This window comes from Thamnophis sirtalis, unplaced genomic scaffold (genome assembly GCF_051295495.1).
Source record: "Thamnophis sirtalis isolate CommonGarterSnake01/CBP01778 unplaced genomic scaffold, rThaSir2_p1.2 scaffold_3, whole genome shotgun sequence".
Classification (NCBI taxonomy): domain Eukaryota; kingdom Metazoa; phylum Chordata; class Lepidosauria; order Squamata; family Natricidae; genus Thamnophis; species Thamnophis sirtalis.
This window is the reverse complement of record NW_028261383.1, coordinates 21,127,434-21,142,166: the sequence shown is the minus strand read 5'-3', so window position 1 is coordinate 21,142,166 and position 14,733 is coordinate 21,127,434. Positions and strand designations below refer to the sequence as shown.

The following is a 14,733-nucleotide window of genomic DNA, read 5'->3' as shown; positions in this document are numbered from 1 at the left end:
GCTGAGAACACATGGATTTTCCAAATGAACACATATTTGTAGGTGTGTGTATTTGTACTTCTCTCTGTATGCCTCTGTCTACAATTGTATAATCCATCCCTAGCACTTTTAAATATATTTCATAATAACCCTTTAGGGTACTAATAATTTGTTTTTACACAATTATTTTATTAATTCATCAAAATGTAAAATACAGAACTGAATGAAGAAATAAAAATAATGGAAAATGGGAGGAAAAGCGGAAGAAAGGAAAGTGAATGTGAAAGGGGAAAGGAAAAAGAAAAGCATTGTCTTCTGACTCTTTGGGTGCAGTAGAATAATAATATAAAACCTCAACTATTTGCATTTATATGATAATAGAAACTAGCCCCTTCTATAACAACAAACTTACCTAATCAACAAAACCCAAAATCAAACTTTCATTTTTTTTCTATCTCACGAACAAAGTCCAAAAGCGGTTTTCAAATTAATCCTGTTCTTTTCTTTATTCAAAGCAGTCAATTTAGCCATCTCTGCTAACTCCATCAGGTTTTGCAGCCATTCATTCATTGTGGGAGTGAAAATATTCTTCCATTTTTGTGCAAATAGCATTCTTGATGCCATCAGCACATTTAACATCAAAGTTTCATATGAATTTGTGAATCCTACTCCAATATTTCTTTGTCATATTTCCACCATAAATGATAAAATCTCTTATTTACATTTCCAACATTTAAGGCGCCTTTATACATTCTTGAGAATTTCTTCAATGTTAGATACTAACCTCATAAGAACCATTTGGTATAGAGCTTCCTGCCTGAGCAGGGAGTTGGACTAGAAGACCTCCAAGGTCCCTTCCAACTCTGTAATTCTGTTATATACTTCCATTGTTCAAGCATTATATTACATCCAAAGTTCTTTGCCCACTGAATCATACAATGCTTTACATACTCATTCTGCAAGTTTAATTTCAAAAGCAGTTTATAAACCTTAGACGTATCCATAACTTTTTGTCTAGTTCAAATCTTTCTTGCAATTGTAAATATACGAATCAATTGGAAACATCCTTCTGATTCCAACTCCTCTTTAGATTTGAGGAGAGGGTCACAATAATTCAACCAGATTTGACCATAAGCCCACAAGTCTGGCCTCACCACTATTTCTTTTCTTAAAAACTTCCTGCGAGACACCCAAAGAGGAAGGCATTACTAATAAACTGATGTTTAAAATCAACAGTTGCTTTAACCTTATCATACCATAAAGAGCTGTGTCATCAAAAAATTTATTCATGCCTGTCAAGCTCAAGGAAGCTCTTATTTTGGAGAGTCCCTCACTCTTTTTGCCAGAAAACAAGCATCAAAATACAATTTCAAATCTAGTCAACTCAAACCTCTGTCCTTATCACCTTGCAATGATTTATGTTTAATTTTTTGTTTTATCCCCTTCCCATATAAACTTAGAGATTTCCATCTGCCATAGTTTAAATTGAATTTCAGTTACAACATTTAAAGTGTGAAAGAAAAATAGCATTTTTAATAAAAAAAATTATTTAAACTACAGAGGTTCTATCCAATAATTGCAGTATAAAGAATTTGTGATGGATCAGAGTCAACAAGTGTATTTTGTGATTGAATGTATATTTGAACTTGGATCTCAGTAATCTTCAGTGTGTCAAATGAATCATAATTAACATTAGAAGCTATTTCGGCATTGTTGAATGTTTGCTTTTTAATTGTAGTGTATACTATTTCACATCTTCTGCAACCATTTCATAAAGAAACAATTTTAAACTTACATTTTTATTTAAATCTTACAGATGAAGAGGATATCAATAAGAGCACTCCGAATAACTGAGGAAACTGGCAACTTGGTGATGCATCACACCAGGAAGAAGCTGTATAACTGTTCAGATTGTGGAAAATCTTTAATTGATAATTCCCACCTCGTGAGACACCTGAGAACACACACAGGAGAGAAACCCTTTGAATGTCCTGATTGTGGGAAAAGTTTCAGCCACAATTCCAGCCTGATAAGTCATCAGAGAACTCACACAGGAGAGAAACCCTTTGAATGTCCTGATTGTGGCAAACGTTTCAGTCAGAGTTCAAGCCTGGCGAAACATAAAATGACTCACACCGGAGAGAAACCCTTTGAATGTTCTGATTGTGGCAAATGTTTCAGTCAAAGCTCCAGCTTGATGGTACACCAGAGGACTCACAGAGAAGAGAAACCCTTTGAATGCCCTGATTGTGGGAAAGGTTTCAGTCAGAATTCCAACCTAGTGGAACACCAGACGACTCACACAGGAGAGAAACCCTTTGAATGTCCTGATTGTGGTAAATGTTTCAGTCGGAATACCAGGCTGGTGATACACCAGAGGACTCACACAGGAGAGAAACCCTATAAATGTCTTGATTGTGGGAGAAATTTCAGTCAAAATTCCCACCTGTTGACACACCAGAGGATTCACTCAGGAGAGAAACCTTTTAAATGTTCTGATTGTGGTAAATGTTTCATTCAGAATTCCAAACTGAGGGTACACCAAAGGACTCACACAGGAGAGAAACCCTTTGAATGTTCTGATTGTGGGAAAAGTTTCAGTCAGAATTGCAGCCTGGTGAACCATCAGAGGACTCACACAGGAGAGAAACCCTTTGAATGCCCTGATTGTGGGAAAGGTTTCAGTCGAAGGTCCAGCTTGATAGTACACCAGAGGACTCACACAGGAGAGAAACCCTTTGAATGTCCTGACTGTGGGAAAAGTTTCAATCAGAATTCTGAGCTGGTGATTCATCAGAGGACTCACACCGGAGAGAAACCCTTTGAATGTTCTGATTGTGGCAAATGTTTCAGTCAGAATTCACATTTGGTTAATCACCAGAGGACTCACACAGGAGAGAAACCTTTTGAATGCCCTGATTGTGGGAAAGGTTTCAGTCAGAGTTCTCACCTAGTAAGTCATCAGAGGGCTCACACAGGAGAGAAACCCTTTGAATGTCCTGATTGTGGGAAAAATTTTAGTCAGAATTCCAACCTGGTGGAACACCAGAGGACTCACACAGGAGAGAAACCCTTTAAATGTTCTGACTGTGGCAAATGTTTCAGTCAGAATGCCAACCTGGTGAACCACCAGAGGACTCACACAGGAGAGAAACCTTTTGAATGTTCTGATTGTGGCAAATGTTTCGGTTGGTATACAAGTTTGGTTAAACACCAGAGAACTCACACAGGGGAGAAGCACTTTGAATGTTCGGATTGTGGAAAGAGCTTTAGTAAGAATTCACACTTGATGATTCACCAGATGACTCATACAGGCGGAAAGCCATATGAGTGTCCAGATTGTGGCAAACGATTCAGTTGGAATTACAGTTTGATTAAACACCAGAGGACGCACACAGGAGAGAAACCCTTTGAATGTCCTGATTGTGGGAAAGGTTTCAGTCAAAGGTCCAGCTTGGTGGTACACCAGAGGACTCATACAGGAGAGAAACTCTTTGAATGCCCTGATTGTGGGAAAGATTTCAGTCACAATTCTCACCTTGTAAATCACCAGAGGACTCACACAGGAGAGAAACCCTTTGAATGTCCCGATTGTGGGAAAGGTTTCAGTCAAAGGTCGAGCTTGTTGGTACACCAGAGGACTCACACAGGAGAGAAACTCTTTGAATGCCCTGATTGTGGGAAAGATTTCAGTCAGAATTCTCACTTAGTAAATCATCAGAGGACTCACACAGGAGAAAAACCCTTTGAATGTTCTGATTGTGGCAAATGTTTCAGTTGGAATTCCAATTTGGTTAAACATCAGAAGATTCACACAGGGGATAAACCCTTTGAATGTTCTGATTGTCGGAAATGTTTTAGTCAGAATTCTGAGCTGGTGATTCATCAGAGGACTCACACAGGAGAGAAACCCTTTGAATGTTCCGATTGTGGCAAATGTTTCAATTGGAATTCTGAGCTGGTGATTCATCAGAGGACTCACACAGGAGAGAAACCTTTTGAATGTTCTGATTGTGGCAAATGTTTCAGATGGAATTCCAATTTGGTTAAACACCAGAGGACTCACACAGAGGAGAAACACTTTGAATGTTTGGATTGTGGGAAGAGTTTTAGTCAGAATTCACACTTGGTGATACACCAGATGATTCATACAGGAGGGAAGCCATATGAGTGTCCAGATTGTGGCAAACGTTTCAGTTGGAATTCCACTTTGGTTAAACACCAGAGGACTCACACAGGAGAGAAACCCTTTGAATGTCCTGATTGTGGGAAAGATTTTAGTCAGAATTCTCACCTAGTAAATCATCAGAGGGCTCATACAGGAGAGAAACCCTTTGAATGTCCTGATTGTGGGAAAGGTTTCAGTCAAAGCTCCAGCTTGGTGGTACACCAGAGGACTCACACAGGAGAGAAACACTTTGAATGTTCTCATTGTGGCAAATGTTTCAGTCAGAATTCCAACCTGGTGAAACACCAGAGGACTCACACAGGAGAGAAACCCTTTGAATGTTCTCATTGTGGCAAATGTTTCAGTCAGAATTGCAACCTGGTGAAACATCAGCGGACTCACACAGGGGAGAAACACTTTGAATGTGCTGATTGTGGTAAAAACTTCAGTGAGAATTCCAAATTGGTGAAACATCAGAGGTCTCACATGAGAGAAATTATATGAATGTCCACATTTTGGAAAAAGATTCAATCGGAATTGTGATCTATTGATACACCAGAGTACTGAAACTGGAGTGAAGGCATACAAGTGTCCAGATCACTTTCTGTTCTGACCTCGGGAAATACCAGAAGATTCACACCAGAGACAAACTATATGAATGTCCACAGTGTGGGAAAAGTTTCAATCAGAATTTCAACCTGGTGAATAACTACAGGAGAGAAATCCTTTGAATGTTCTGGTTAGGGGAAGAGTTTTAATCAGAATTCACACTTGGTGGTACACTAGATGCCTCATACAGGAGGGAAGCCATATGAGTGTCCAGATTGTGGGAAAAGTTTCAGTCGGAATTCCAACCTGGTGAGACAGTAACCTTAAGCTGGGGAATGAGACAGGGTTGTCCTTTATCGCCAGTTCTATTTGCATTATTGATGGAGGTTTTGCCAAATGCTATTAGGGATTGAAGGAATTGGAGTACAAAAGAAAACTAAAATAATTTTATTTGCAGATGATGAATTATTAGCATTTCAAAATCCCATAGTGAAATATTTAGGTATTGACTGACCAAAAAATATCCAGCAGTTAAAGAAAATAAATTATGAAAAGGTAAAGAAAGATATAAAATAGATAAATATGAGAAAGTAAAATTAACATGGTTTGGAAGAATTGGAATGATAAAAATGAAAGTATTACAAAAATATTACCAAAAATTAATTTTTTGTTTTGGATGGATGATCCCAGTTAAGAATTAAAGCAAATAGAGGCTGCTGGAAGTGAATTGTAATGGAGGTAAGAGAGCAAGAATAAGTAAAGCTTTATGGTATGAACCATTAAAAAAGCGTGGGCTAGAAAAAAAAGGTGGAGAAAGGTTTAGAAACTTTTTATTATTATTAATTGATTTTTACTTAAAATATGTCATAAAGGTGTAATGTTATTGGATGATTTTTTGAAATAGCTAATGAATGCCATTATGTGGTTGTGTCTTTAAGTATGAATGATTTGAGGTAAAAGCATGTTCAAATAATTGTTGTCAAATGAGAATTGTGGTACATTCATAGTAAGATATACAAAGATTTTTGATTTAAAGTGTATAATCTAATATGAATTATAAGTAATGACTGTGGAAGAAATGCACGAAAGTTATTTGTAACCAATCGACACGCTTTCTACAAGATGTAATGAAGGATGATGATTTTTTTGTGTTTTTGTTCAATTAAAATAAAAAAACTTTTCAAAAAAAGTGTGGGCTAGGTCTCTCTCACACACACGTGCTGGCCAACTGATTTTTGGCCTTGATCTTTGGCCATTTTTCACTCTCCGGATGCTTCTCTGAACTTCTGGTTTTACACTCTCTCCAGTCTTCTAGAAAGCCTCTGGAGCTTGCGGAGGCAGAAAAACGGACCTACTAGGCCCACCAGAAGTCAGAAAAGGGGCCGTTTCTGACATCTGGATGGCGAGGAGACTGTTTTCGCCCTCCCCAGACTCCTAAAAAGGAGCCTGGGGAGAGGAAAAAACCAATCTACCGGGCCCTCCAGAAGTCGGAAAATGGGCCATTCTCCTATGATCATGCAACCAGACCTGATTGCTCTGTCCAGTAACTAATTGGACTGAATCTACACTTGTGATGTCATCGAGCCTTAGTGACTCCTCCCAGTTTAGACTCAGTCCAACCTAGACTAGCTGTGATAATTGATCTCTACTCAAAATTTGGGGGTTTTTTTCACACTAATTGGCATTTTTTTCAAAATTCTTTTTATTTAATTTTTTTCTCCTGCTCTATTGAGCGGAAGATTCAAATCTGCTTTCGAGGCTTTCTCTCAGCTGTCTGACTGTCTGCAACCACGAGTATGCTCCGGGACGCTATCCGATCTCAGTCAGACTACCCAGCTCACAAGCTATTTGAGCTCTTTTAAAGAGGTGCTCCACACTCCTGGGCATCCGGAACCATTAGAGAGCCGTGCGCCCAGCTCTTTTGCGCTTAGCGGCATTGGACTGAAGCGGCGGCCATTCTGCAAGACGACCAGTCATAAAGAGCAGCGGTTGCCATCTTGCGGCATGGAAAAGTGTGTGAAGACGACGACGGCCACCTAGTGGCTTGGAAAAGCGCACAAAGAGTGGCAGCCGCCATAATGAGTGCCCAGCGACTGGAGGTGATCACGGAGGTAATCACGGAGCAGAGGAGCGCAAGACTGGTGAGATCATTGTCAACTTATCTTCCCTGTTTGGGGGCTGGCATCTAGCAGCATGGCTGAGCAACCTGGGGTGGTAACTGTACCGGATAAAAGTCTAGAGGAGGCAGGGCCATCGGGAGTAAGGAGCAGCCACAAAAGGGCAGCTAAGGAGGCTCCTCATTCAGGAAAGACTCCCAAAACTTCCAGGTCCTCTACTAGAGCTGAGGAATGAAGACAAAATGCCTTAGAGAAGGAATTTCAGCGGGCCCAAAAGCAATAGGTGAACCAGGACATCCAGGCCAATTTCTTTGATGTCCCTCTCAATAGGGATCGCACCTTTGAACAAGCCAGCCTCCCCATAACTCAGTGCACAAGGGTACCTTCAGCTTCGCTCTCCTTCCCTACAGAAATGGCAGCCATAATTTCAGAAGCAATAAAACAAGGCATTGCTGATGGGCTCCAGCACGCAGGCTGCTGTGCCGGCTTCCTCTGATCGTCCTAACACTCTTTTCTTTGAACCTACAGTGGGAAAAGAAATTATTCCATCTCCAAAGATCTTCATGAATATTGTCCAACGACAGTGGGATTCCCCTGGTACAGGTCCACAACCAACCAGCTTTGACAAACACCTCTACAACGTCGCTCCAAAACTCACCAAATTTCTTGAGACTCCTCCAGTGGATGCGCCGGTTGCAGCTTTGTCTTCATCCACAGTGGTCCCTGAAGAAGTCCTCAAGCCTGAGGAGAAAAGGTCAGATCAAACGTTAGTTAAAGGTTATCAGCCTGGTACCTGGGTAGTTCGGGCCTCCACAGCCACTTCCTTTTTCTCCAGGGCTGCGCTAGTCTGGATTGAGCAACTCCAGGAGCGTATTGCATCTACTGATACCAGGTCACACATGGATTTAAACAAGATTAAGGCTGCCATTGAATATTCAGCAGATGCTTCCTTTAGCGCTGCCAGGTTTGCTTCTAAAGCCATGGCCGCTTCGGTCACGCCCAGGCGCCTGCTATGGCTCAAACCATGGCAGGCGGATGTTCATATCAAATGGCGCCTTGCAGCCTCCCCTTTCAGTGGCACTCAACTCTTTGGGGCTCCCTTGGATCCTTACCTCACGGAATCTAAAGATAAACACAAGGTCCTCTCCTCTATATACAAAAAACAGGACAGTCGTCCCTCCACTTTATATAGAAGGTCGCCCTTTCAGCCAACGGATGGGGGAATCCTCTTTCTCCCATCCACAACGTCAGTCCTTCACCCCCAGACAGGGATCCAATCAGGACAGGTCCAACTGAAACGTCCAACGTTTCCCCCTAAAAAAGTCTTACCGGGGAGGAGGTAACCGCCATTTCCCTAATCAAAAGTGACTATCTGGACCTAGCGTTTTTCGCTCACCGCTGGGAAGAGATCACAACAGACAATTGGGCAATCAAAACAGTCAAAATTGGCCTCCTTCTGGAATTCCTCTACACACACCCCAGGAACACTTTGTGCCATGCCCAATATCCCAGTGCCCTTGCAAGAGGCTACTAATGGATCAGGCCATATAACATCTGCTAGAAATTCGGGCCATCCAACCGGTCCCTCCCTATCAGAGAGGTCAGAGTTTTTATTCCCGTCTCTTTGTGGTACCAAAGGCTTCCAGGAGATGGAGAGCAATCCTGGACCTAAAGTCATTGAACCGCCACATTTGTTTATTGGTGGTTCAAAATGCACTCCCTCCACACTATCCTACAGGGAGTCAGAGAGGGCGATTTCCTCACCTCGGTAGACTTGACCGAAACTTACCTTCACATTCTCTTTGCAGACCACAAAAGATATCTCCGGTTCTCTTATGAAGGGAGGCACTTCCAGTACCGAGCCCTTCCGTTCGGCCTCTCCTCCACCGGAGGAGTGAGTCTCAAGAAGAGCCACCTTGTCCCCGGGACTCACATTTTACATCTTGGTGTGATCATAGACACTGTGGCAGAGAGGGTATTTCTGTCCCAAGACCGCATCCTCAGCCTCAGGGAGTTAGTCAGAAGGGTCCTGCCCCTTCGCAAAGTGTCCCTGCTTCTGCTATCCCAGTTATTAGGGAAAATGGTGTCCTCCTTTTGGATAGTACTGTGGGCCAGATTCCACAGCAGGTGCCTGCAGTGGTTCATGCTCCCACCTCAGAAAGCAACAGGAGCTGCTCCCCCCACAGGATTCTCCTCCCCAGACAGGTCACCCAGTCTCTAAGGTGGTGGCAGTCCCCAGCGATCTTGCAGGCGACATTATTCAGAGAGCTGACCTGTCTCACTCTTACAACGGATGCCAGCTTGACAGGGTGGAGTGCGCACATGCAGAACCTGGTGGCCCAGGGTCAGTGGTTGCTAGAAGAAAGCCAAAACAGCATCAATTGGCTAGAACTGCGGACAGTGCACCTTACCCTGCTACGCTTCCAACAGACAGTTCAGGACAATCATATCCTAATCTTAACTGACAACACTACTACCAAGGCACATATCAACAGACGAGGGGGACGCGGTCTTGGCCACTGATGCAGGAAGCCAACCTGTTATGCCATTGGGCAGAATCTCATCTACCATCCCTCAGCGGAGCACATCTTGAGGACCTCCAAGAGCAGACAACAACCAAATCCCCAGGTACTTTTCTAGTTTGCAGACACCAATGCAGAAGGGGTAGATGCTCTCAGGTGCCAGTGGCCCAGGGATCTCCTATATGCATTTCCGCCACTCCCGCTCATTCAGAGGGTAATACAAAAGAACAGGAAGCAGAACTCTTACTCCTGGCGCCTCACTGGCCATGCTGGCCTTGGTTTCCTGACCTTGTGACCTTCTCTCCCCCCCCCGTGGCATATTCCACGGTCACTGGTCTCTCTTCATCAAGGGTCAGTCCTAAATCCCGACCCTCAGTGGCTGCAATTAACCGCATGGCGATTGAGCGGCAAGGTTAACAGCTGACTATCTCCCTCAATGTCATCAGTACTATACAGGCATCTCTTTGGGGTTCTACAAACCGTATTTATAATGCCACGTGACGAGCGTTTGCTCTCTGGTGTTCTAACCTCTATTGATCCATTAAGGGCTTCCATTCCTCAAGTGTTGGACTTTTTACAGAAAGACTTGATCAAGGTCTCACCCCAAACACATTACGTCGACAGGTGGCTGCTTTGTCTTCCATTCTAGATGTCTCTTCCTCAGAACATGTTTCCATGCATCCATTGATCCGGAGGTTTCTCTGTGGAGCCTCGAACCTCCGGCCTCCCATCATCCATAGATACCCTACTTGGGATTTGCCACGGGTCCTGGAGGCTCTCACTTCCCCTCCATTTGAGCCATTAAGGTCCACATCATTAAAATTGCTGTGACTCAAGACTTTGTTTCTATAATGTCGGCCAGGCGTATTTCAGACTTGCCTGCCCTGTTTGAAAGGCACGATCTGTGCATATTCCACCCAGACCATGTTGTTTTGCGACTTGATCCAATTTTCCTGCTGAAGGTCAATAGCCGATTTCACAGGGGCCAAGAATTGACCTTACCTGATTTCTGTCCAGCTCTTTGTCACGAGAGGGAGCGTAAATGGCACACCCTTGATGTACGCCGAGCCCTTAAGATCTATATAGACTGCACAGCTTTGCTCCGCCATTTGGAATCTCTCTTTGTCTCCTTTTGCCAGGCGTCTTTGGGAACCAAGGCTTCACCGTTGAGTCTGGGGCGGTGGATCAGAGCCTGTATTAAATTGACTTATAAACTTCAGTCCTTTCAGATCCCGCAGAATGTTACAGCCCACTCTACCCGGAGCTCAGCAACTACGGCAGCATGGTCTACACAGGCTATTTTGAAGTTTGACGAGCAGCCACATAGACGTCTCCCACGGTTTTCATACGCCACTACAAATTAGACAAGTATGTGTCGGCAGATGCATCTTTTGGCTGCAGAGTGCTGCAACAAGTACATGTGCCTTAACGTTCCTTAATCTGTTGTCCCCACCCTAGTGGACAGCCCATTCTTTGGTACATCCCAGTCTGGCTGTTGTCTCCACGATCATAGGAGAATGGGTGTTGTTGTTTTTCCTGATAATCCAGTCCCACCCCCTCTTTTCTTCTCCTTTCCTGTCTGGCTTTGCAGGAACCCACAGAGGCTGTGAAGAAGGAGCACCGAGCCCTTTATTGATGGAAGGAGAGGAGGCGGGGGGGGGGGGAAGACAGAGAGAGGGAGGAAGTCTTTTACGCCTCTTTCCTTTCGCTGGATTTATATTAATTGTCCTTTCTAGTCCAAGACCCCGTCCTAAAGCCTCCAGAGAAAAATGACCCAATGTGCAAATCGGAAGTCTGTTACCAAAAAGGCCAAAAATGAAGGCCAAAATCAGCTGGCCAGTGTGCGCATGCGCACTGGAGTTGACAAGGCAGCGCCTCACATGCCCTAGGAAATGGCTCCGCATGCCACATGTGGCACGCGTGCCATAGGTTCACCGTCATGGATATAGGGCTTCCTGCCTAGGCAGGGGGTTGGACTAGAAGACCTCCAAGGTCCCTTCCAACTCTGCTATTGTATTGTATTGTATTGTAATCATATTTATGAATCCCTCACCAAATCCCATCATTTGAAGTTGCATTATCATAAATTGTCAGTTTACATTATCAAAGGCCTTTTGTGTGTCCAGAAACAACAACGCCATTTGCTATTCTGAGTGGGCTTTATAGTACTCTAGCATATTCAATACAATTTGCATATTGTCTCTGATCTGTCTCTTAGGGAGAAATCCATTTTGGTCTATGTCTATGAATTCATTTAAAAGTCTCTTCATTCTTTCTGCCATTATTGATGAAAAATTTTTATGTTTTGGGCTTTTTTAAAGGGGAGGGCAGGGTCCTTTTTCGCTTCGAAAGGATAAATCAGTGCCTGGATCAATCATTTTTAATGCAAAATTGTTCAGTAAGTTTAATTCCAAGGGCATTCCCCACATATGTTCCCACATATTGAAGTAATGTTAAAAATCATTTTAAAAAACTTCCTTGCTGTAGGATATAGGGAAAAGAAAATATGAACATTCATATTAACATTTGAAAAAAGATCTTGACTTTTACTCTGGCTCAATAGCAATGGTTCCACCACAAAAGCACAAACGACAAAAGCGCACCTGACTAAACCGCGGTGACAAAACCGCGAGTTCTAAAGCGCTCTGACGAATGAGCGCTGAAGCGCGCCGACAACAGCGTGCCGACAGAAGCGCGCTGTAACCCTAACCCTAACCTTAACCCTTACCTTAACTTAAATCGTGCTGTTGTTGGCGCGCTGTTGTCGGCGCGTTGATGACATTGCGGTTTTAGCGATGGTTTAGTCGGCACGGTTTTGTCGTTCGCCCTTTTGTCGAGTCACGAATAGCAATAACTGTGCGAGGGATCTAGGAATTTTAGTGGACAACAACTCTTAAGTATCCGATACCAGTATGCTGCAGCTGCAGAAAAAGCCAATGCAGTCCTAGTCTACATCATATAAATGTTAATAAAATACCTAATAATAAAAATACCAAATCAGCAGAGGAATAGTATTAAGATTCCAAGAAGTATTAGTGCTGTCTACATTATACTGTGCTGGTAAGACTACACCAGTTTAGGCATCCAGTGTTTATCACCATGAGAAAAACCTGATGTTGAAACTCTAGAAAGAGAACAGAGAATAGCAACAATGGTGTTAAGGGAACTGGAGGCTAAACCATACAATGAATAATTGCATGATATGTCCAGTCTAACACAGAGAAGGAGCAAGGATGACCTGACAGCTTCCATGGCTTCCCTCCAGAAGTTGTGGGTGGTCCATCTGGAACTTTTTAAAAGGGAGATTCAACAGCCATTTGTCTGGAATGGAGAGTTGGTCTCTCCCATTTCTTTTTATGTGATCCTGTAAGACCTTCATAAACCTTTAGGACTCAGCACACAGCTAATCTTCACAAGCTAAGTAGCATCACATTTCACTATTTCACATGCATCAGTTGCAGAGGTAGGTTTCTAGAGGTCGAAAATAACTTGATAGCATTTAACCAATGAAAACATCTTGAGAAAGCCTTAGGTAAGCATGGGACATAGACTTAGAATAACTTTGTTACTTTGAATGTACACTGATCAGCATACATTAAAATGAAATTTCATTGCATACAGCTCTCAAAGGGTCACCACCTCCAATATACATTGTGAATTTAGAGGCAATTTAGAAAATAGGTACATGGTAGCCTTATGAATTTGCTTCTGGTAAGGGGACTTTGATTTAGAATAAATATTCTATTCAGAAAATTAATATAAAGTACAAACTCCCCCAAAAAGAAAATTGTTTTCAAAAAACACATGATAGACAAAACATTTAAAAGGAAAAATGTGCATTAGAAAGACAAAGCTATTTAATGGCACCCATGTAAGGAAGATTAGCAATACCTTTGGATTATTCATAAAGCTTAATAATAATAATAATTAAAAAAAACTAAAATACAATTAAAGTTTTGATTATTAGGAGGAAAATGTTATGATACAGGTTATAGTCAAATAAAGGAGGGATAAGAATAACAACGTATATATAGATATGGGTATAACATAAGGAAACTGGATGTAAACTTTAAACAGTGATTTGGAAAGGAGGATTAGAAAACTTTGTTATTAAATATTATGGATGTTTAGCTAGAATAGGACATAAGGATTTGGTGTTAGTGGAGGATTTTAGAAATAGTAATTGAAACGCCAGTATGTGGCTATGTATTAAATTTTGGTATATTTTATGATGAGGGACGCTTAAACAATTATAGTCAAATGAAAATAGAAAGATGATGATGGTGACATGTATAAATATTTGAGTTAAAATAATAATATGAATTATGTTTGTTGACTGTGGAAGAGATGCACAAAAGTCTTTTTGTAACTAACTGATACACTTTCTACAGCATGTAAAAAAGGATGTTGTATTTGTTTTAAATTAAAAATTAAAAAAAAGAAAAAAAAGAAAGACAAAAGCAGATTTACCAATATTAGTTTCTTCCCCTTCTGAAGCAGGCCCAAAATTTATAAACTTCTACCTCTATTTACCACCAGTTCGACATTCATCTATCTACGATATATAAATGCAATGTAATAGGTGGGTCAACAACAAAATAGAACCTTAAAGCACTTTGTTAACAATGTACTATTGCATTTAATTTGTATAAAGTTTAAACGGCTTCTTATTTAACACAAATCACCACAATCGTTGTTTCTGATCTGTGAGGGATAAAATATCTTTGTTTGATTCTTATTAATAAAACTTTTTCTAAATATTTTAGTTCAGAACAATAAGACAATTGTGTCTTATTCCTACAAATAAAACCTCTTGGTCGATCCATTTCCCAAATTGTTTTCCAGTTAGATATAGTAGGTTCATTTCCCAATCTTCTTAAAAAAGTACAATTCATCCCGCATTGAGTCTGTTAACTCCAAATCTGTAGCAGCCACATCTGCTTCGGCCTTCTCCCAACCATCCTGCAGTTTCCAAACCATAGTGAGGGGGCTTTTAAGAAGTGGCTGTGGGAGCTTCTTGGGAAGAGTTTAGGCTCATAAAGGGATTCATTTGGGACAGATCCATTCATTTGTGAACGCTCATAATCCTAAATGCTTCCATCAGTCCCAGAGGAAGGGGATCTCCCAGAGAAGAAATTTGTTTTTTCTCACCACGATTCTTTACATCCTTCTGTGTAATCGACCACTGGATACGACAACGATTATTTCCCTCCATGATGTTTCCACCAAATGCTTCCACTGCAAATGGCTTTTTTCTCTGGGTGTAATAGAGACAGTCCTCTGTAAGGGAATTATGCAGCAACTTCCCAAATGAAATCAGTGACATAGGGACAAATTTGTAGTTTTATATATAAATAAATATATTTAACACATTTACAGCAAACAAGATGGGCAGGAA

At 41.7% G+C, this 14,733-nt stretch overlaps 1 protein-coding gene across 1 annotated transcript; it reads left to right on the top strand.

The window, feature by feature from the left end:
* Nucleotides 1-1,837: 1,837 nt before the first annotated feature.
* Nucleotides 1,838-5,755, top strand: LOC106543492 (uncharacterized). Its single transcript, XM_087711583.1, has one exon. It carries the CDS (start codon nucleotides 1,853-1,855, stop codon nucleotides 4,649-4,651), a length of 2,799 nt encoding a protein of 932 aa, XP_087567709.1. The 5' UTR covers nucleotides 1,838-1,852; the 3' UTR covers nucleotides 4,652-5,755.
* Nucleotides 5,756-14,733: the final 8,978 nt, after the last annotated feature.

Coding starts and splice junctions, on each gene's coding strand:
- LOC106543492 (XM_087711583.1), top strand. CDS start 1,853: ATGCATCACACCAGGAAGAAGCTGTATAACTGTTCAGATTGTGGAAAA.